The following is a 25,043-nucleotide window of genomic DNA, read 5'->3' as shown; positions in this document are numbered from 1 at the left end:
TATAATCTACATACATATTCATCCTATATGTATGTGTGTATACATATGTAATAACTATTTATCTTGTTATCCTTATTGAAAAATTGTATTATTGAAATCACTTGAATTAAGATATACATCCATTTAAATCATAGAATTTGTCTATTTCATTCTTTGCAACAGATATTAGCACATATATTTAAGTTATCTTCATGGAAGTTTTTGCTTTTCCTCATTATTAGCACAGAAAAAAAGGATTGTCTCACAAATTGTTGCATTTGGTGTACAATGAAATTCAACTCCTTCAGCTCCTTAATTTTTCTCTCCCAAAAGTTACTACCTTCCATTTAATTATGATTTCTTTAGGTCTTCTGGTTCTTCTAGAATGTAAACTCCTTTGAAGGTAGGGATTATTTTGTTTTTGTTTTTGTGTGCTCAGAAATTATTTCAATTCCTGGATTTTTTTTCTTCCAGTCGTCATTTCATCAGCTTTCAAGAGTTTCTGGGAGGGAAACAAATTCCCATTACTAATGCTGATTGGCAACTGGCACTTTGCTGAATACTAGGAGGGAGGTGGGCAACAAATAATAAGTTCTTATTATTTATTATCTGTGTTAAGTTCTTTACAAATATTTTAGTGGAATACTTGTTGAATCCTATTGAATTAATTCATAACAAGAAAGTAAATATTGATGAGGTTTAGCTTCTTCAGTAATATATCAATTCGTTGGTTGTTGGACAAAGCTCATGTTTAAAACAATTAGAATTATATTAATTAATATATAACACATATTAATTAAACTGTGTTATCACCATACATCCCCTTTCCTGATATAGCATCATCACTGTGAAAATGAAAGAGGCTACATGGGAATGAGAAACATTTGATATTTTGATTTCATCATTTGACAAATTTAAGGAATTCATTACCTAGTGGTCAAGTGGTTAATCGATTTCTTCATACAACTAGGTACACACTGTTGCCTAAACTATACATAACATTGTTCTAGCTTGGTAAAATTTATCAGAGGTGGTGCTCCACTGATATGGCTTTTAATATCTTTGGGCTCAACTTCATGGAACACTGAAATCTTGAAGAATTGTAAATCAATCTTTTTTTCCTATTTATATTTCTATTATATTTCTATCTTTTATAGAATTATCTGAATTTTGGCAAAATTTTTTTCTCATTCATGACTTCATTTGATTTTCATATCATGAATGGTAGGGCAAGATTACTGTCTTTTCTTGATAGATTGAAGTGTGTGAAAGTCATGGTTCACAGTTTCAAAGAATTTAAAGTCACAAATGGGTTTATACTATAGTTGACAGGTTAGTCTCTAAAGGGAATCTAGCAATTTGAAATAATTTGGGGAGAGCCTTATATACTGAAAACTTGTGACTAAGTCAACAGACTAACAGCCTACAAGGTTGTAAATTATTAAAAAAATAAGGAAGGAGCCAGGATGTCTTTTAGCAAGGTCAATCAGACAGAAGTTTTTTTTTTTTTTTTTTTTTTTTGCATCAAGAATAAATACATTTTTTTTATCTGAGAATATAGTTTTGAGTAAACTCTCAGCTCTAACCCGTCATCTCCCTTTCTGTCTTTTGGGGAGAGGAAATTCTGGGAACAAAGATTGGGGACCCATGACTCTGATGTAGATAAAGCAAATATTCTCATTTTATAGGTAAAGAAATTGAATCTTTGAAAGGTTCTTTTGGCTTTGGCTTAGCTTCTTGGAAATTGGCAGCACTAGTCAATCAGCCAACAAACATTTATTACCTACTGTGTGCCAGGAAGCACTTTGCTATGCACTAAGGATACAAAAAGAGGCAGAAGATCATCCCTGTTCTCAAAGAGCTCAGTCTAATAGGGGATACAACATGCAAATAACTATGTAGAAGCAAGCTAGTATACAGGATAGGTTTCAGACAATCAACAGAAGGAAACACCAGCATTAAAGGGTGTCAGGAAAGGCTTTTTGAAGAAAGGAAGATTTATCTAGGACTTGAAGCCAGGGAAACCAGGAGGTAGAAATGAGGAGGGAGAAAATTACAAGGAGGTGAGGCAGTCAGGGAAAATGTTTAGGGTCAGAATAGCAAGAGGGCCTTAGCCACTGGATTGCAGAGTATTTGGGGCTAAGAAGGCTGGAAAGCTGTGTTCTTCTGACTCTAAATGCAGGACTCTTTCCATCACACACCGAGAGGTACACTAATTACAGTTAAGAATCTGTCTCTGTGGGATGGAGGGGAAATGTATGTGACACACTTTTAATATTAATCAGTATTATTACCAATACTCCATCCCTTAATACTAGAAAATCAAGTAAACAATAAATGAAGCCCTAATTGGTAGTATATTCTGGCTTGTGAGATACAATATCACCCCCTCCCCTACCAGTGAGAGATAATATGATTTCTACTCCCCAACTACCCCTTTATATACGCCATAGACTATTCCCTGTTTTGAAAAAGTACTGGTCCCCATTTTACTGTTGTAGGCACCTAAGCAGTGAGGAGGATAAAACATTGTCAAGAATGCCCAAGTTCATTGATCAAAGAAATGCAAATTAAGACAACTCTGAGATACCACTACACACCTGTCAGATTGACTAAAATGACAGGGAAAGATAAAGCAGAATGTTTTTTGAAGGGGATGTTGGAAAACAGAGACACTGATATATTGTTGGTGGAATTGTGAATACATCCAGCCATTCTGGAGAGCAATTTGGAACTGTGCTCAAAAAGTTATCAAACTGTGCATAACCTTTGACCCAGCAGTGTTACACTGGGCTTATATACCAAAGAAATACTAAAGAGGGGAAAGGGACCTGTATGTGCAAGTATGTTTGTGGCAGCCCTTTTTGTAGTGGCCAGAAACTGGAAACTGAGTGGATGCTCATCAATTGGAGAATGGTTGGGCAAATTATGGTATATGAATGTTATGGAATATTATTGTTCTGTAAGAAATGATCAACAGGATGATTTCAGAAAGGCCTGGAGAGACTTACATGAACTGATGCTGAGTGAAATGAGCAGAACCAGAAGATCATTATATATACTTCAATAACAATACTATATGATGATCAATTCTGATGGACATGGCCATTTTCAACAATGAGATGAACCAAATCAGTTCCAATAGAGCAGTAATAAACTGAACCAGCTACACCCAGCAAAAGAACTCTAGGAGATGACTATGGACCATGACATAGAATTCCCAATCCCTCTAATTTTGTCCGCTTGCATTTTGGATTCCCTTCACAGGCTAATTGTATACAATTTCAAAGTCTGATTCTTTTTGTATAGCAAAACAACTGTATGCATGCATACATATATTGTATTTAATTTATACTTTACCATATTTAACATGTATTGGTCAACCTGCCATCAGGGGAGGGGAGAAGGAGGGGAAAAATTAGAACAAAAGGTTTGGCAATTGACAATGCTGTAAAATTTCCCATGCAAATATCTGGTAAATAAAAACTATTTAAAAAATTCCCAAGTTCAATCCTGACCTCAAATATTTACTAGTTTTGTGACTTTGACCAAGTAACAACCTCTGTTTGTTTCTGTTTCCTCATCTATAAAATGGGGATAGTAGTAGCATCTCTTATGCTAGATTGTGGTGAGAATCAAATAAAATAATAATCAGAACAGGAGGTGTTCTTTAAATGTGGCTAGTTATTGGGCAGTGCTAGTCCAGCAGATAGAATGTTGAGCTTGTAGTCACGAAGAACCTGACCTCAGACACTTACCAGCTATGTGACCTTGGGAAAGTCACTTAACCTGTTTGTCTCAGTTTCCTCCTCTGTAAAATGATCTGGAGAAGGAAATGGCAAACCATTTTGATATCTTTGCCAGAAAAATCCCCAAAGAAGTTACAAAGAGTCGGACACAACTTAAAAAGACTAAACAAAAAAAAGTTATCAATTATCATTGTAGGGTAGTACAATTGACAAAATAACAGTTAAATATACTTAATTTTTAGCTGCCCATTCCCCTGATCTCTTCTTTTTCTTTTTCCCTTTATTGCTAGTTGAAAAAAATACACAAAACCCCTACCACGAATTTACTAAAATATGTTCATTTTAATATACAATGCTGAACTCACACACCTACAATAGGTGAACAGCACATACCTCTAATGTGAATCGCTGATGCAGTGCTTGAATTTGAGCCAGTGAATCCATGCTCACTTTCAAGAGCAATTCCACCTTTTTTAAATTTCTGATGTCTCGATCTTTCTCTCTCTGCTTACGAGTGACCTCATCATGGAAATTGTGCTTGTCAATGAGGCAGTTACGCAAGTTGAGCTCCGCTATCCCTCTGAAGAAGGAAATTGGGGGGGGGGGACTATTAGCTTTCCAGAGACTTCTCTATTCATTGATATTCATAGTTCAAGGCATGTAGATAATAGTGTTCAACATAAGAAAGTACATGGAGATATTCCATCATGATCCCTGAATCACAGTAAGCATTGCTAACTGTAAAGGTTAGATTACAGTTAATGTCAGTGTAAGCTAAGAAGGTAACCTGAAGTGGAAACATATGAATAGTGTAACATCTAACTGAACAGAGAAAGTATGTGTATCTCCACTACATATTGGTATTAAGGAAATGTTTCTTTCTGGGGAAAAAAAATCATACTCTTGAAAAAATCATTCATTGAAGGGGTAATTTCTCAAATATATTAAGAACTGAGTCAGATTTATTTTTAAAAAAGGAACATTCTTCAACAGATAAGTGGTCAAAAGATATGATCTATGCCCAAAGTTCTATAAAAATCATGTAAAAACCTATGCATGAATCTGAAGAGAGAATGAGAAGGCACTTTGTGTCTTTTGATATTGTTATTTAGTATCAAAGATTAAGTCCCGTATGTACAAAAACCATTCACCACTTTCTGTGGTAGCCCAAATTAGAAACAAAGTGGGTGCAAGTCAAATGGGAAGTAATTAAGCAAATATGTGAGTGTAAGGGAATATGAAAGAACTCCATGCTATAATGGAAAGTTCACTGGCTTTGGAATCTCTTGGGTTGATCATTCACGTGACATTAGACGAGTCATTCAACCTCCTTGATGATTGTGTGGTAAGAAATGAGAAACGAGAGAAATTCAGAGAAACTTGGGAAGGTCTGAATAAATTGATACAGGATATGGTACAAAACAAAGAAAATCTAAATAATGATTGCACAAATATGATGGAAAAACAACCCCTGATACATATCAGTATAGGAAAAACAGTTTCCTAAAAAACAGATTCTCAAAAGAATTAAAACAAACAAACAAACAAAAAGATCAGAACCATTAAGAGAAAACCCATCTTGCCTTTAAAAAATCCAATGGTGAAACACCCCTTATGAACAAAAGTGATTGGGGGCAGCTAGGTGTCACTCTAGTGCACAGAGCACTGGGCCTAGGGTCAGGAACACTCATCTCCCAGAGTTCAAGTCCTGCCTCAGACACTTATTACTTGTGTGACCCTGGGCAAGTCACTTAACCCTTTTCCCTCTGTTTTCTCATCTATAAAATGAGCTGGAGAAGGAAATGGCAAACCTTCCAGTATCTCTTTCAAGAAACCCAATCACAACAAGCATTTTTACTTTTTTGTTGTTGTTCGCTTGCATTTTGTTTTCTTACTCATTTTCTTTCCTTTTTGATCTGATTTTTCTTGTGCAGCAAGATAATTGCATAAATATGTTTACATATATTGGATTTAACATAGATTTTAACATGTTTAACATATATTGGATTTCTTGCCATCTAGGGGAGGTGGTAGGGGGAAGGAAGGGAAAATCTGAAACACAATACTATGTAAGGGTCAATGTCAAATTATCTGTGCATGTGTTTTGAAAATAAAAAAAAACTTTAATTAAAAAAAACTCAAATGGGGACATGAAGATAATGAAAAAAAGAGTGGAAAGTAACCCCAATAACAGAAGAGTCATACATCATTAGACAAGACCAATGTGTGGTTGGTTTGTTTTGCTGTATTTGTAAAGAGAAAGTTCTCTTGGTGAGGTTGGTGGGGGGTGGGATGGGTATAAACTTTAGGCGAAAGACTCCATATCTTCTATTTCTAGAATAGTCCCTGGAGCACAAAAAACACTTTAAATTTTGAATTTGAATAGGAAAACACTAAAAAGGAAAAAATAACATCATAGCCCTATTCAAAAGCTTAATGATATTTTGTTGATGCAAAACTTTTTTTTTTATTTAACATTTCTGAGTCTTTAAAAATTATCAAAAAATCATATCCCAATATCATACAACTAACCTTTCAGTCAGTAAACTGGCTTCATTTTCTTTGGTTAATTCCAATAATTTTGTCAGTTGGTTGAATTCTCTTTCTTTGATTTCAAGTAGGGCTCTCTTCCCTTCTACTTCCTTTAACACCTCTTCCTTCTCTGTCAATAAACTATTAACTTTGTGTTCTGATTTCTTGAGAATTTCACTTATCTCATTTACTTGATCTATCAACACTGCTCTTTTCTTCTCGGTATCTCTATGGGAAAAAGTTTGTAAATGGTAATTTTATATAGTCAAAGAAATTCATCTTCTCTTCTCACCTCCTCCTACTGGACTGTCCTCTCTATGTAGTTTAGTTGGAAACCTGGGCTCTTGGGTCAACTGCTTCTGCCAGGCTTGTTCCAGAACTATTTTGGAAGCAGCAGTTTGGATTGTTTTGAATTCAGAAAGCTTAGAAGGGCAGAGAAGGTGAGAAGTAGAAAAGTGGGATATAGTGGATAATCTTTAAATCTACTAGTTCCCAAAGCTCTTCAGGAGGGTAGGTGAGAAAAAGATCATTAAGAAGGGATGAACAGTGGTGAGACAAAAGGCCATCAATGGGGAAGCATGAAAGGGTAGGAGGCCGGCACTATAATAACTCAATTCTCTGGAATAGTCAGGGAACTGAGGCACCCTTGACAACTGCAGTTTCTACATAATTGAAAGCAAATTCACAAGCAACCAAAAGATCATAATTTACATTTCCTGTACAAGAATAACTCAAAAGATCAAGCTTCATCAATTGATACATTGCATTTTTTTTAATCCCTAAGGAAAAGAAAATAGAATTAAAGTACTTGTTTCAAAATAAAATTATAATTACATTTTTGCACCATTTGACACTGTTGGGCTTTCTATTACTAAACATCCCCAAAATGTTTTTCACTGAGAATTTTCAAAATATATTTGTCTACTTCCCTGCCTGACTCAATAAACAGAAGTTTTGTTTTTTTTTTGTGAGTATGTTTGTTCTTTTGTTTTTGTTTTTTCCCTCCAATTGGACCAGTGATTTCTTTGGTATAGGGAAATCCTGATAAGATATTTCCTTTCTCAACATAGATGATCCACCTGATCTGCAATTTATAAACTTAGCAAAGCATAAGAATGTTGAATGTAATTTCATCTTTTTTGCTAAGAACTCAGGGTTGAGATGAATATCTTTATTGTTAGCATGTGTAAGGTTGTTTATTTCCCCACTTAATAGTTTCTATTTACTCTGCTCTTCTCAGTGTGGCTCAGCAGAGCCCTTGGATCTACTGAGATGTCGGGGTTGTTTGTTCCTATAATGCATGCAAACTGGGTGGAATTTCTTTTCTTTCTACTATCATAATAACTGCTCTTTTTCCTTCTATTGAGAAATCAGGGATATCTCCCCTGCCTTCTTGTCTCAATTTTTAAAATTTTCCTGCTACTTCTGTTACACTCTTAGAATTTCCTGCTAGAAATAGTTTTGTTTCTGAGGCCCCTGAACCTCAGCTACAAGGGTACAATGACATATCTGCTCCCACCTACAGGCAAACTACTCTAATATCTAAGCCAAAAAACCCCAAAACCAAAACCAAAAAAAAAACCCAAAACAAACAAACAAAAAACCCAACAAATGGGGTCTCAGAGAATAGGATTGCAAGTAAACAACAAACGTAATCCCAGTAACTAGTTTGTTATCATCTCTGACTGACGTCTGATGTTCTTCTAAGAGATTCTATCTGTGTGAGTCTGCTTTTTTTTTTTTTTCTTCCACCCACAGTAAGATCATTTCTTCTTGTGTTTAGCAAATAGATTAACTATAGAGTTACTTCTTTATGTCTTCAGATCCCCTTTTCTTTTTTTCCTCATTGCAAATCTTTTGGAGACTATTTTATGACTATTTTGGGCTTTTGATGGAACTATATATTTGAGTACTAGATACATGAAAATATTCCATAATTGTGGCTTGTATTTACCTGGAAAAACTGGATTCTTACTACTTTAGTCCATCTTCATATTTTATAAGTAGGTAGATAGATATACTTTATATCTATACCCACATAAGAATTATCTAAAGAGGAACTGTGAATTAGAAAGAAAATCTGGCTGTATAAATGTTGCATATGTATATATGCATGGAAGTATGATTGTATGTAAACAATAATTTGCTGTACTGATAAAAGTTCTTTCTTTTAATGTATTTGATATTTGGTATTCATTTAAAATAAATTCTCAAGCTATGCCATTAATTTGATAGATTTTGTAAAAAAAAATCCTATATATCTTAATTTACTTTCTTATTTTACAGTATACATTTATTACAGTGAAAAATACTTTAAATAAAGAGTTAAATCATACAGTAGTTTTCGGACTAGTTTTTCTATTTCTTTTCCAAGTTGCAAAGGGATGTTTTGATGGCGGACCAGTTCATCCTAGTAAAGAAAGGAAAACATTAAACTAAGTTGTCTGATATACATCTCTAATTCATACATTTCTGAGAATCAAATTTTGTTAATTTTCCTTTGATTTAGCATCTATACATTAACATCCATTATAACATTTACACATATACTATATTATCAGTGTTTTTCCTCTCTGATTTTAGCTTGGGAGGATGGACTTGGCCAATATTAAACAGAAAATTTATTTAGAAGTTATACATATAATTTATAATTTACATTTTTACATAAATATTAATTTACTTTTATAATTTACTTTAAAAACATAAACATATGCCATATAGCAGGGATTCTCAAACTATGGCCTGAGGACGGTTATGGCAAATGGGCTGAGGGGCCGAGACAGAGTGTGAGTTGTGAGGCCAGTGAACTGGCCCCCTATTTAAAAAGTTTTAGAACCACTGCCATATTTTTAGAAGGAGTTTTAAGGTTTTGAGGCTAATGTCAATCAATGGCTTCAGTGTAAAGAAAAAACTATATACATAAAACTCATTCCTAAAGTTAAGAAATAATGAAACTGAAATAATAAACATATTAAAATATCATTATATTTTATGAATTCCTAGATGACAACTCTCTATGCTACAAATATAAGAATGAAAATATCTTTAAGAACTCTACTGATACACTGGACTGGAACTGAAGTATTCCTACAAATTCAACTATTGCCCACAATTGCTAAAATAGAAAAGATCCATCAGCATTTAAAGAGATTATTTTAAATTATTTTAAATAGATAATGATAATAAGAATAAGACAGGCTGATATCAGATTGATATTGGATTTGTCGAATGTAACTAAAAATGAGTTGCCTCTGCATGAAGCTTTTAAAATGACTAAGATCTAAGAATGGAATCAAAATGTCCTTTGTGGCCAATATCCCTATGAACACAGGCAACAATATATGAAAAAGATCACTCAAATGGCTGAGAAATGAGAATTTGTAAAAACATGAAGGCTAATGAATGGCGATTCAGGAGCAGGTCAGTGCCACCAGAAACTATTCTTAAGAAGTCTGTACTTAGTGACCAATGCAGATGATGTAAGAAAAGGTAAATTTAATATAACACATTACCTAGGCTAAAAAAAAATTAAATACCTAGAGTAAGACATAATCTGATGGCTAGATTATACATACAAATTTATTATATTTTGCATACTAATAACAGCAAATCCCTCTACTACAAAAACAGATTAAAAATATGCTGAAAAACTCAAACAATAAATCATATTAGAATTGAACCATTACTATGTACTACTATCATTGAATGCCTACATTGGAACAAAACATCGATCCATAAAAACTTAAGAAATTTCTCTTTAAAGCACTGTCACCATACCAAAACACTCATAAGCGCCAAGCTGTGTGACAGAAAAAGTGTCCTTCCTAGCAGAAGAGACAAAATGCTATGGAACACAATGAGATATAGATGATCCCTGATGCTTTTTCTGTTACTGAGACTGTCCTAAAGATGCTCACAGTGAGCCTCATCAGGACGTGTTCATCCTCATCCTTTTATCCACCACAAAAAGAAGTTATTGTATCCATTTATGCATCTCCTTAGTGCTCTGAATATAAAGTTTCTCCCTGGATTACTGTTCTTTGAATACCAATGGAAAAAGTGGGAAAAATGATATAACCTACATCAATAATCTATCTAGCTCTTTCACATTTGCTTAGTTGTGAGGGTCAAATGAAAACCCTGTAAAATAGGCAGAACATTATTTTATAGATGAAGAAAATGAGACTAGGACTAAGCACCTTGTTCATGGGAAGAGAGTTGGGATATATATTCTGGATATATATTTTCTACTACATTTTGATGGATTAGCCTTTCTCCCCTCCCCCCCAGAAACAAGACTTCTGGGTTCTAAAATATGGAGAAACTACTAGACCTAAAGCTGGGAACACTAGGCATATCAACTTATGCCTAGAAATAATTGGTGTTAACATGATTTTTTTCAGCATTAAGCAATTTAGGATTATTGAAAGTATTAAATAGTATTTCAAAATTACTTAGACCAATTTCCTCCTATTCAATTCTAGACCCAAATTATTGTCCATCTATAGAACTTATTTAAAATAGATTACTCAACTCTTTATGGATCCATTCTAGGCTTCCCACCCAATTACGTATAAAAATTTGGGTAATTTGTTTTCAAAAATCTGCTTTATAGCTGTTGTATGATTAACTATAATAATCAAGCTGCAGCATTTTATCAGGGATGACTTGTATGTATTAAATGCTCTAAAATGTCATCAAGAACATATACAACTAAACTGTTGTTTGTTACATGTTACCATGACATAATTAGTCATGTAATGAGAATGAGGGATAATTGATGTACATGTTGAATAATTACCTTTGTACCTTTGAAATGTGAACGGAAGGCCTCTAATATCAAAGGTCAAATGAGAGTATATAAAATACTTAACAAATCTTAATAATTGTTATTAAAATGATAATTGGATCAAAACAGTGCAGTGCAGGCAATCTCTATAGGACTGAGTAGGGTACAGGAAAGTGCTCTCAATTTAGACCCTAGAGATGTGGGTTCAAGTTTTGCTTAAATGATCAGTTATATGATCATGGGAAGTCACTTGATCTCACAAGGCTTCAATTTATTCTCTTCCATATTGGAGACATTGATATTTGCACTACCTACAAACAAGTTTTGTTGTTAAGCAAAAAACCTTAAAATTCTGCATAAATGTAAGTTATCATCATCATCATCATTAATGGAAAGACAGGGAGATAAGACATAGAAAACCTCTTAGAAGTTGTGATCTTCACTACCAGGAATGGACAGATGATGAAGCTTGCTGAATACCTCTTCTTAGAGAGGTGACAGATTCAAGGTGTGGAACATGGCAAAATCTTTTGAGCATAGACAATGAGAGAATTTGTTTTGCTTGACTATGTATATTTACTACAAGAAATTTGCTTTTTTCCCCTTTCCCCCCAATGAATGGGGGTAAATAGGAAGGAGACAAAATAGGAGGGAGAAAGAATTTTGTTAATTTTTAAAAAATGAAACTTTATAAAAAAGAGGGAATCATGTATTCAGAATTAGAAAGGGAAATTTAGAACTTGGAGATCATCTAAGATAATGCTTTTATTTTACAAATAGGAAAGGAAAATTTCCACACAGAAGAGATTATGGTTCTAATAAAGAGTTCCAGTAGAAGAATCCCCATAGCGGAAAAGGGGACCTCCTTAGTCAAGCCTGCCTCCAGTTATTCTGTGAAAGGCAGTATTGCATAAAAAGGGTCCTGGACTCCCCAAATTCAGGTCCTGCTCCAAAAATCACTTGTGTGGTTTTCTCAGTCATTTAACTCCTGGGAGCCTTGGTTTCTCCATTTGCAAAAAGGGGATAATACTTGTACTATTGTCTCAGAGGGGCAGCTAGGTGGCGTAGTGGATAGAGCACCAGCCTTGAATTCAGGAGGACCCAAGTTCAAATCTGATCTCAGACATTTAACACTTCCTAGCTGTGTGACCCTGGGCAAGTCACTTAACCCCAGCCTAAAAAAAAAAAAAAAAAAAGTCTAAAAAAAAAGGAAGATCTGAGTTCAAACCAGGGTTCAGATACCTACCTAGTTGTATGTTCTTCATCTATAAAATGGGAACACACCAGAGAAGGAAATAGCAAACCACTTCAGTATCTTTGCCTAGAAAACCACACACAGATATGGCCCAGAAGTCACAAAGAATGGTACCCACCTGAACAAGTGAACAACAGCCTATCAGTTGTGAGGTAAGTGAATAAAAGCTAAACATTAGCTCTTATTATTGCTACATGGATTGTTGTTTTCATGTGTGCACACAACATTTATTTAGTTTAACTACTGTACCTTTAAATTATCTTCTTCTTCTAATAAATCATCTAGTTCTTTTTTGTCCTTTAGTGACTGTTTTTGCTTGTACTGTAGATCTTCTTTTAAGTTTTTAATTTCTAGTTTCTTTTGCATTACTTCTTTACGTAATTCTTCACTGCTTTCTTTCAATTGTTTTAACTTCTTCTCCATTTCCTTTAAAATTCACATAAAAATGAGATTTCATTCTTCAATATCAGAAAAATCACTGTAGCATTTTTTAAATTACTGAATTTTTCTAAAAATACTTATGAAGTGATTTTGGTTTAGTGATCAGGCCAATTAAAAAAATTTCAAACATGTTACAGGGGAGTGATAATTTTGAGGCATACTCTTATAGGGGCATGTCAGATTGGAGCTATTTTTCTTTTGTTACTGTTAAAATAATCAGAATTGCTTTTTTCTTTTTTAATATTGAATATATTTTTCTTTTTTCAGATAAACTTTGATTTAAGCATCTAAAATTGTGAATGAAAATTTTTTGTGGCCTTATAATATGGTAAAAATCATTTATGTATATGTAGCTTGATAAATTGCCCATAAATGCAAACAATTGACCAGAATCTCTCCAAAGATTTCTCATTATTTTCTCACTTCTTATGGGCATAATTATTCTTTGCCCCAAGAATACAGAATATTTGCAGAGTGACTGGCCAGGAAGGTATGTTTCATTAAATATCCCTAAGTGTAAAAATTGCTTATGTCTAGGATTACTTATCATTTCAACTACTACCTTTGATTGCCACTGCAGGGAAACAAGCATGACATTACTCTAGACATCTTAGGCTGTAATTCAGAATGCTTTTTCCCTAGAACCAATTTTATGCTAAAATATAGATTTCATTGCAATATACTTGTAGTATTATCATTTTCATTATACTATACTTTAGATATATTAAATAGCTTAACTGCTTTTTAATTTTTAGTTGGAAAATGTGTTCTGAAAAGCTACTAAGTAACAACACATTTTCGTTATTTGTTACCAATTGTATATTCAAATGAATGATTTCCATGCTATTCCCATTAGTTCACATAAATATTTCCTTTAATAAGCTTGAGATCCTCAAAAAAATCATAATGTAGAAGTATGGATCGATAGCAAAAGTTCTTTTGAGCACCAACAATGAGACCATTTCATTGATCTCAATGAGACCAACAAGATTTGAAATCAAGCAGAACCTTACAGAAATATGTAAAAAATCTTTTGGAAAAGCATACATTTAGTAACCTAGATGCATGTTTACTCAATAAGTCACATAGATTTTATCTTGAATGCCACTTGAGTAAAATCCTTGGGATTTTTCCAAGTTCTCCCTATAATTTCACTTACTCCAGGTTTAGGTATCTTCTCATATTCCCTTTGCACAATCATTTTTTCTTCTTTTAAGCTGTAGAAACATTAATAAAATTTAGCAATGTGAATGATTAAGATATTTCAAAAACATTATTTTCCTGGGAAATACCTTTCACAATTTGAGTCCTATTTTATATAATTTATTTAGGAATGTCTGTATACTGATGGAACTCATTAAAAATAACCAATTAAATCAAAATCTTTACTCTGAAGTTGGAAAGAAAATTCTTGAAAACCTCAGAAGGGATGTACTCCATTATTTTATATAGGAGTTCATTAAATGTTTCTTTCCTGCTCTCCTGTGTCATGCTGCTGTTAGTGCTATTTTGCTTGAGTGTCATATGGACACCCTATCTAGAACTCCATTTGGGAATGCATTCCAGACAGATCATAAAATGCACTAAGACCCTGAAGCAACTTAATATAATGGAAACAATGGAGTGAAGAGACTTGTGCTTTCATCCTACTTTTGACATATATATTCTTATAAATGTAAAAGAAGGTATTGGGACTAGACCATTTCTAAGTCTCTTTACAACTCAGAAATATTCTATTTAAATTCTGTTCTTTTTAGATGACTATATCTTGCCACACTTATTTTACCTTTTCAATTCTAAGTTGTTTCTTTTCTCTGTAAAGTTAAAACAATGCAAATTGCAAATAAAATTCACAAGATGTTTTGAGCTTCAACACAATCTGTACATTGGCCAAACAAGGGTGATGATCTCCCAGTCAATAGAGTTTAGCACAATCAGATGTCAACAAATTTTCCTTCTCTCACAAACGTTCTCTAAAGCAATACAAAATTATGTCCTTCTGATACTATATTATCACAAATTACAGAATACAATTATCACTGAAGAACCAAAATCGTGAATGAACCAATGCAATGTAAGTGGGCTACAACAGACTGTGGCATATTACCAATTGAATTGCATTCAAGAAATGGAATAAAAAGCATGATTCAAGAGATATATAATGGGAAAAGGAGGCAAAAACTCATGTCACCAAAATAAATTAAGTATAATAAATAGGCAACCCAAAGGACCATGAGAAGAGCTACTAGTTTACATATTGTGTGGACTTTCTATGGTGAAAATTTATAGAAGGACGTAAGAATCTCACAGAAGTAGAAGCTGTGATTGGGTTGTGATCTGTACCATTTGTAAGCAGTATAGATCTAATGTTATAATTAGACTTTACAATGCAAAATAATTTCCATAAATAGTATAAGTACTTCTTTGTTCATTTTGTTAAAGATTAACTGTGATTTTCCCATGACAACACAACTATAAAGTTTTGGATCTGCTTCTCAGAAACCGCTTCCAAGTATAGTACCAGTTCCATGAAATTACATGGAAAAAGTCTTGAAAGTGGAGGCTGGAAGGCAAAAGTGTAATTTGTTTAGAGAGGGTACAGAGAAAGCAAACCCCCTGGGTGACTGATCCAGCAAACTGGGTGGTATAATCCAGCAAAACTTCTGGTTTAGAGGGCTGTTATCTTTCTCTGAAAGACATTCTCTGCCCTTAATTGTGCCCTACCTTCTCCTGACTGGCAACTTCCTTTTCTGACTTTCCCATGCAATCTAGTTGAGATTGCACAGAGACAGAGATAGGGATATAAGGGATAGACAAACTACCCTTCCCTATAAAGTATCTGATTTTATTTAGAGTCTCTGAAGTGCTGTGAGGCATGGAGAAAAAAAAAAAAACAGCTTGGTGTAATAGTACTATAGATTTAAGGGGCACTGGAGCTTCCCATCCTACATTCCCTCTTTTTTTTTAGTTCCCCAAATTTGATTATACTTTCATTCTATCAGTGAGTGTAACTAAACTCAGTGAATGCTGCCCCTCTCCAGAACCTGGGAGTACTCTCATTCTCACTTCCTCATGATCTTGAAGGTCTTCAAATGTGCCAAATAAGAGACTTACTGATTTCAATCTTCATAGTCTTTAATTTAACTCTAAAGCCCCCTTTAAGGTATGTTTTTCTCAGAGAGCAAAGACTCTCTGATGTTTGTTCATTTTTCAATATAAAGAAAACTAGAAAACTATAAAGATTTTATGTTTATATAAAAAAAATTTTTCCCTGTAATTTAAATGTTTAAAAGATATTTGAAAAAAAAACTGGAAACAAAACATGAAAGGTTTACCACAATTTTCAGCATAAGAAGTTGCCAAGATCTTCAAGCAAGTAAGAAATGTATAAATTAGACAGGACCTTCTGAGAAAAAGTGTTTTAGGCATAACAGTTGGATCCCAGGACTTCAGACTCATTACTATCTTGGTTTTTGTGAAAAACAAAAACAAAAACAAGTTTTATGGAGTGGAACCTCTTCTCTCTTTTTTAAATATTCTTGAATCCCTGGTGATTCTCCTAACATGCAGAGATTGCATTGCCTGTCTCCAGTTCTTATTTCTAAAGGATCAGGCAGCAAGATGCTAGTAGAACAACGAAATTCCAGAGGCAATAGAAACCCCTAAGGCAATCTAGTCTGATCTCTTCATTTTATAGATGAGGACATGAGTGTCAAAGTCCATGGATACAAGGTATTAAGAAGCTATTTGAGATGAAAGAAAAAGGGAAATAACTGCAGGGAAATTGTTGCAACAACTTTGTCAATTAAAGATCTGATTTCCAAGAACAAAATTCTTTCAAATTTATAAGAATAAGATCTATTTCCCAGTTAATAAATGATTCAAGGCTATGAATCCAAGGGAAGAAAGTCATACTCTTTATAACCATATACAAAAACGCTCCAATCACTACTAATTAAAGAAATGAAATTTAAAACATTTATGAGATCTAAAGATCTCATAGAGAAATTTGCTTAATTCTATGAAGACCCACATTATCTTCTGGAAATAACATCAACAAAAGATGTCACATTCATTATAGGGGATTATAATGCTAAAGAAGGAAATCAAAAGAAATTTGGTCTTGGTATGGTATAAAATGAAACAAGACAGAAACTAGAAGAGTTTTGTTAAGATAACTTGTAAGTCATAACAAACATTCTTTTCAGCAATGGAAAAGGTGATTCTGCACCCAGAAATAATTAGTCAATATCAACATTTGATTATATACTTTACAGTCAAAGGTGGAGAAGTCTATACCATTAGTTAAAACAAGGTCTGCCTCTGATTGTGGCTCAGATTCTAAACTTAGATTTAAAATCAAAGAAATTAAGAAGATATATTATCACAAAGACACCTTCCCCCAAACTTCTTTGTAGAAGTGAGGATTCATGGGAGTGGAATATTATACATGTTAGCAGATTATTTCTATTATTTTGTATATAGTTTTCCTTTTCTTCTTCTTAACTTTTTTTTTTTTTTACACAAGAGATAGCTCTCTGAGATGAAGAAAGGGGAGTGATACAGGAGACAGTTGGGCAATAAAACAAAACATATCAATAAAATTTCTTCCTTCCCTCCTTCCTTTCTTTTTTCCTTTCTTCCTTAAAGTATTTCCCATTCATATTAAGATCATACAAAATTATTTGATTGTAATAACAGATATGCTGCTTTTAAAAAAATTGCATTTATAATTTGATCCTTACAACAACCTAATAGTAAGTACAAAATGGCCTATTATAGACATACAGAAAGAAAATAAGCATCAAAGAAGTTCAGGGCTTTTCCTGGATATGTGACAGAGATGGAATTTTAGCAGGTATTCCTGACTAGAAGACCAGTTTAACTGCTATACTATGATTGCCAATCCAAATGAGTAGAGAAAAATACCAAAACAACATTTCTTTTCATGTATGTAAGCACTGGGAGGATAGAAAATAAGGAAATGATTCTGGTGGACTTTAGGGGAGGAAGATTTCTTAAGGATGGTTTGAAAAGACATGGACTACAAATATACCCGAAATACTTTGTTCATTTTGCTGATCATGCTTCCTTTATAATAAAACGAAAACCCTTCTCCAAATGACTTATTTATCCATAACCTTGAGGAAAAGAGTTATGACTTGTTTATAATATTTCCTCCAGTACCTAGCATAGTTCATTGCACATAAATGGTGATTAATAAATATTTCAGGGGTTCATAGATTCAAAGCTATTGTGGAATCTGAGATCACATTCAAACCATTCATTTTACAGATGAGCAAATTGAGGCATAGGGAGGTTAAATGATTTGCCCAGGGTCCCATAGCTGATAAATATCTGAGGCAGAATTTGAATCCAACTTTTCCTTATTTCAGGTTCGATGCCATAATCTTTATATCATCATGCCTTTCATTTCATTTGTTGAATGAATGGACAAATAAATTAAAATGCTGAGAAATCTTACTGATTTTCAAAAATAAAAGTTGCTATAGAAGGGGGAAATTATATTTCTAACTTTATCACTCTCTTCCTCTTTATTCTATTATATCACAGCAAAATAAAGCCAAACCCTGGACTATAAATTCAGATCAATCAGTTTTGGCAATAACCAAAATTCATTATTCACTGCATATATCACCTGTACCCAGCAACTTAATGTAGACTGATTGAGTTCAATTAAAAATTAGTTTGGAGTCATCCCTTCCAGTTATGTAATTCTATATAGCTATGAGGAATAAATAATTATATAGCATCGGTGTGCCAGGCACAGTACTGTGTTTTGTTTTGTTTTTAAACAAATGTTCTTTCATTTCATCCTTACAATTCTGGACAGTAGGAGATATTATTATCCATATTTTATAGATGGGGACTGAGACAAACATAAGCTAAATGATTTCCACAGGATCATACGGGTCTGGGGCTGAATTTAGATTCAGGTTTTACTGAATCCATGTCTAGTGCTCTTTAAGGAACCAATGACATCTATAAATAAAATACCATACCCAAGAATTTGTACAACTAAAAAGGATTTTAAGACTTTGCAAAATGTATTAGTGCCAGGTTTACTTTTCTTAAAAACTATTTATACTCCAAATGAGAGTAATATTGAACATATTTTTTCCCTAAAGGCTTAAAAGCATCAGACGAATAATCAGAAATGAATAAATTCTGAGACATTATAGAAATTATTTACAAAGTTGGATAAAAGTTTTAATTGTTCCCTAATCATCTGTTTGCCTGAATGTCGCCTAACAGAAGGTAATACTTATGTAACAGAGATGGAACATAAACAGAAAAAGCGCCAGCACTTTCCTTTCCTGAGAACCAGTCACAGCTGCAAACTGACAAGGAAAAATATGAAAGTTTAGGCAGCAGAGACTTTGGATGAAGGCAAATGGTTTATTTCAGTTGTCAGTGAACACATTACACAAAAGCTTTATAGCCTATTTGCACTGTTACTGGCATATCAAAGATAAGATGCCAGTATCTGAGATTGTTTTAAGTGTGCTTAGCTTGCATTTTCTAAACCAAAAAGATGAATACTAAATGGGTGGGACTCACTGGCTTCCTGCTTGTTTTCTTCAATAACCTTATTTTGAACTCTGTTTTGCCCACCAGATGAAAAACGTATTCCAGAAGTCTAAATGTCTAATTTTTCTCTTTTCTTTTTATTCTGAATGCAATAGCTAATTATGAAATGCTGGAGATCATGAATTTTCCAGACGCAATGGTCACAAACTTTTAATTTCAATTGCATTCTAAAAAATGGGGTAGTGATGGTAGGAAAGTTATTTATAGTAGAAGACTTTTAAACAGGGGAAGGATTATGTGAACTATCAAAAGAAATACATTCTGGTAAAAGTAGATGAATCTTCCAATTATAATTTTATAAAAGAATAAAATGAAAGCATTCTTGCAAATACTGGTGAGGATAAATTAATTATAATTTATGGGTGGGAAAACACCCATAAACAGGTTGTTGGGGTGACAAAGAGACAATCCTGATGAGAAGGCAATCTGGGATATTGAGTAAAGCACTATTTCTAAATCCTAGGTTCAAATTATTTACAATCTTATGGTAGCATCCCAGAGTGCAACAATTAAGAAACGAAAATTCACCCCCAACGCTGAAACTTCAAAAAGTCATTTTTTTTAATAGTTTTTATTTACCAAATATATGCATGGGTAATTTGACAACATTGACAATTGCCAAACCAAAAAGACATAATTTGAAAAATTGGAGAAAGTGTGTTTCATTTTATCTATTTGTTGTCATCCTCCCAATTTTATCCACCCAGTTCTTGGGATGATATGGCTCACCAAATCTCTGGAGACTGTTACACCTCCACTGATATTTGCTATTTTATGAGACATAATTTCCAACTTTATCATATTGCAAATGATTTTTTATTAATCTTCCTTTGGATTATATCTCTCTGCTTGGCAAGAGGATCAGTACTTTGCTGTCTAAAGCTCCTTTGGCTCCTTCAGCCTCCTTCTTACTGTCTGCTTTATATTGGTTAAAGGACAAACAATAATTCCAAGAAATTATCTACTTTAAATTTGCTTAAGTTTAGCTAGCTGATAAAAATATTATTCCATTAAAACTGAAGTTCTTCCTACAAAACTTAGGTGAGGTAATCAATATCCTGACTTTCAAAAAAACAAACATGTATCTGGTAATCCAGGTTATGTGTGATCAAGAAGCACTTACTGAGTGCCTACTAGGAGCCAGGAATTTTGCTAAATATTGGGGATGCAAAAAAGAGGCAAAAGGCAATTTCTGCCTTTAGGGAATTGGTCCTTCATTCTTGAAGAGGACCAATGATATCAAGAAGCAGATGGCTTGCAAGTGAATTAGACTGAATTGAGGGAGGTCCACGCAGTTACCAGCATCATTCTGTAATAGAGCCATCTGGGTCCAGTGGTAAACTACAGATTAGCACAACTGGAGATGGCCCTGAAAGCAGTGGGCTTGGTCTTTCAATTCTTTAGAATATAGTTTTAGGAAAAAATATATTTTGTAATCTTTTCTTACTACATCTTAGATTTTCTTTCCACTTTAATCTGAATCTTGTATTATATACAGATCTCAATTAGAAAGCTAACCTTTATAATTTACAGAGTGTTAATGTAAACCATATGTAAATAGTAGTTTGTCCTTGATTTTTTTTTTTAGGTTTGGGGGTTATTCAACATATAAATCTTTCAACAAGATTTGAGTTTGCCTTTGTAGTGTACTATAATAGGGTCTTGTCCCATCCTCAAAACAGGAAACCTTCATTAAGAATTCTAGAAGTTGTAGTATCCATACTTCTGCAAGGGATATGCTAGTTAGCAAGCTCCCAGGAGTGAATGCTCCTGAATTCAAATCCGACCTCTGATACTTAATATTTTCTAGCTGTGTGACCCTGACCAAGTCACTTAACCCCAACTGAATCACAAAAAAAGGGAAATAGGGGAGCTTGATGGGGCAGTAGATAAAGCACTGATCCTGGAGTCAGGAGGACCAAGAGTGAATGCTAAATTTTCAGAGGGAAATTATACTTCAGATAGTGGAAATCACTACAAAGTGGGCTTGATTTATTGTTCATATTATTATCTAAAAATGTTGGAGAAAATATTAAAGATTAAAGTTAAAATTGTATTGTGGAAAAAAAATTTCCTTCTGGAATGCCAGTTGTTAAAAATTATTGGCACACTCATAGAGTCATGACCTCTGAGTTGGCGTATGAGTTAGCTCTCTTGTGATGGCAGAAGCTTTTGAAAGAGCCTACATGAGAGCTGAGGCCAAGGTAACCTATGTTTGGGAGAGAGACAATGCTAGGGCGATCAAGTCCCTGAGAATGTCTTACAATGAGTGTTCAAGGGCTGAAGTCCAAGGGTGCCATGGTGGTCTCTAAGCCCAGCCTAAGCTTTATGGAACAAAACTGGAACTAAACTTGTTAGATGTGATTGTTCTTTTTAGAAGTGAGGAAAAGCAGAACTTCTACACCGTCTTCCCATTAGTGTTTTCCTGACAGGCACTGCTAAATGAATTTTTCTCTTGCTATTCCTCTAAGATGTTCCTTTTTTTCTGATTTTGTTTCATATAAATTATCTATGTTTGATTCTGAATTCTTATGTGTATCTGTATAGTTGATACAGAGAATACAAATAAGAGGCCAGTGGTAAGCTTGAAATATACTAAATTAAAATAGAGATTCAAAATCTCTTATCTGAGTATCAGGAATTTTCTAATTTAGGGGCTTGTTGTGCAAAGTGTGAGAGTATTTTATGGTTATATTTTTACCTTTAAGGCAAATTTTTTTTTTTTTAATAGTACTTTTTTTTTTAAATTTAATTTTTATTTTATTTTATAATTATAACTTTTTTTTTGACAGAACATATGCATGGGTAATTTTTTACAACATTATCCCTTGCACTTACTTCTATTCAGATTATTTCCTTTCCATCCCCAACCCCCTCCTCCAGATGGCAGGCAGTCTTATACATGTTAAATATATTACAGTATATTCTAGAAACAATATAGGTGTGTAGAACCGAATTTTTTGATGCACAGGAAGAATTGGATTCAGAAGGTAAAAATAACAGTTTACACTCATTTCCCAGTGTTAAGGCAAATTTCTTAAAAACATTTTTGTCCCTAAGCTAAAGCAAAGACGTTTTTGTGGTAGCCAGGTTGGGTTGCTTTGAACAGGGAACCTCTATTCTCCAAGGAGGGACTAAGGATTATGGGGATCTGGGTTTGGGCCCAGAGTGAGGAGAAAGGTATGATCTAGGAAGAATGAGCTCCTTTCCCTTTTTCTATTAGAGGGAGAGAGATAAAAGATCAAGTACCAGTCAAACGAGGGACTCTGATTTATGTCCCATAATGTCTTATACACACACTTGCTGGAACTCTATCTTCCCAGAAATCAGCCGGAGTCAGGATCACTAAACGTCTTTATTCTTGATCTTTTACCGTCACCCTCCAACGCCAGGTCACGAGTTTGAGAGAGCTTGAGTTCCACGACCTAAGTTTCTCCTCCTCTTCCTACTCCTCCTCCCACACAAGTCACTTCCCCCTCTTTGTCCCACCAATCAAGTCAGCACAGAACAGCTGGGGAGGGTCAACCTTCAAACAAGTTAATAGGGAACTGTCCAATTGGCAATTAGTCTCATGTGCTTCATTATCCAAGTGCATTGCTCAGTTCTAGCCCTTTACACACACTTGTGCAAACTTTTGGGGATAAAGTAAAATAATTAAATTATTGACTTGTACAATGGACCTTATAGATTTTTATATTGTTAAATTAGTTGCTCTCAAAATACCACATGTCCTCATGTGAAAAATGCAACTACTTGCTCTGGCAAAAAATTTAGCGCTCTTCTGATAGAGAAATAAGTAAAGGCAGGAAACCATAGCTTAATCAGGTTTTAATTGGTCAACATTAAATATTCTGAGTCAGTTTGGTATTAGTAGAAGAACACACACATGTGTCCATTGCTTTCACAAATTAAATCTATATAAAATTATTGCAAATTCATTCATATACTACCATATAAAAGGCCAGGCAGTACCAAATAGCATACAAATTCAAGTATTCTGAGGAGTGATTATTTCTATCTATCAACAAGCTTTACTAAGTAGCTACAATAGGCCAGTTATTATGGTGAGTATTGGGCAGATGCACAAAGTAGATATCTTATTGTGATAGGACTGGAGGGGTGAGAAAAAGAGGTGGAAATTCTTGTTAGAAAGCAATTAAGACAATCTGGTTGGATGGAAGGGAGATTTTACTCCTAAGGAAGTGGAAGATGCAAGAGTATGAATTGAGAAGACTTATTAACTGACTTGAATCTCTATGATCTGCCTTCTATTTTGTCTCTTTCACTTTTGATTTGTGCTGATTTTTTAAAAACTAAATATGGGACTTCGTTATGATGAAATTTTATCTTATAAGATTCAGGCTCTACTATTGCATACTGTTGGGATCTTCATAGGCTCATACTTCAAGATCTAGAAGGGACCACAATGTCATAGAGTCCAATTCCTTAATTTTACAGATGAGGAAACTGAGGTTCAAGGAAGTCAAATGATTTATCCAAGAATGCACAAATCATCACTTCAGAGACATAATTTGAACCTAGGATTTAGAAATAGTGCTTTACTCAATATCCCAGATTGCCTTCTCATCAGGATTGTAGAAAAATTGGAGAAAGTGTCTTTCATTTTATCTATTTGTTGTCATCCTCCCAATTTTATCCACCCAGTTCTTGGGATGATATGGCTCACCAAATCTCTGGAGACTGTTACACCTCCACTGATATTTGCTGTTTTATGAGACTTAATTTCCAACTTTGTCATATTGCAAATGATTTTTTATTAATCTTCCTTTGGATTATATCTCTCTGCTTGGCAAGAAGATCAGTACTTTGCTGTCTAAAGCTCCTTTGGCTCCTTGAGCCTCCTTCTTACTGTCTGCTTTATATTGGTTAAACTCCAACAGAGATGGTAATAACCAAGGTCAATGTTTTTCAATTTAGTGTTGATTTTGACCTTTGCTCTACCCTGTCAATCATTTGACTACACACACCTTCCTGGGTAAGGAAACTTTTTAGTATCTTCTCTGTAATAAATAATCTTAGAGAAGGCAGTTATAGACTCCATGAAAGACTAAAATGGTATTTTTAATCCTTCAATGAAAAAAGTTAACTGATTACTTGAGATTACACATATAAAATAATCAACTAACCAATTTTTACTTTTTTAAATGTTGTGGCATGATATAAACTAGGTCATGTTATTTGGCTTGATTCATCATTACACTCCACACCCCCATCCCAGCCTTGGGCCTGAAGGATGGACAAGGGCTTTCACAAAAAGGCTAACTTTAGCCCCTTGGCCACTGAGAGGAGGACTAATTCACCTCGCTAAGACCAAATTCTTCTATCAAGATACATAACTGATATTTAAGCAATGGTTTCTTACTCCCTCCTGGTAGCATTAGGCCTCTGCTTGACTGACAGTTCCCTCACCTAAGTAGGAACCTGTTTCCTTTTCCCTCTATCCCTCTATCTGATGCATTTGGTCCATATCTCCTCTTCTTTCATCCTCACTGTAATCAAGATGCATTGTACCTGAACAAAATTTCAGTTAAAGATTTAATGAGTTCTTCTATCACATCTCTTATTCTTGAATTAATATGAGAAGCTAAATATTTCAGTTCTAACTCTGCTGTGAAAGAAAGAGAAAATCTGTATGTGAAAATCTGTGGAATGGCTATATATAGCT

General features: G+C 34.1%; 1 protein-coding gene across 3 annotated transcripts in view; it reads right to left on the bottom strand.

The window, feature by feature from the left end:
* Positions 1 to 25,043, bottom strand: part of CCDC146 (coiled-coil domain containing 146) — a 168,612-nt gene that overhangs the window by 53,076 nt on the left and 90,493 nt on the right. For all 3 annotated transcript variants that reach the window (XM_074268450.1, XM_074268451.1, XM_074268453.1), the window contains exons 5-9: positions 13,905 to 13,962; positions 12,554 to 12,730; positions 8,597 to 8,670; positions 6,261 to 6,488; positions 4,122 to 4,308 (exon numbers count right to left, since the gene is read on the bottom strand). In XM_074268450.1, coding sequence (XP_074124551.1) covers positions 4,122 to 4,308; positions 6,261 to 6,488; positions 8,597 to 8,670; positions 12,554 to 12,730; positions 13,905 to 13,962 — 724 coding nt within the window. The remainder of the gene's footprint in view (positions 1 to 4,121; positions 4,309 to 6,260; positions 6,489 to 8,596; positions 8,671 to 12,553; positions 12,731 to 13,904; positions 13,963 to 25,043) is intronic.

Source organism: Sminthopsis crassicaudata, chromosome 5 (assembly GCF_048593235.1).
Source record: "Sminthopsis crassicaudata isolate SCR6 chromosome 5, ASM4859323v1, whole genome shotgun sequence".
Lineage (NCBI taxonomy): Eukaryota > Metazoa > Chordata > Mammalia > Dasyuromorphia > Dasyuridae > Sminthopsis > Sminthopsis crassicaudata.
This window is presented reverse-complemented; position numbering and strand designations above follow the sequence as displayed.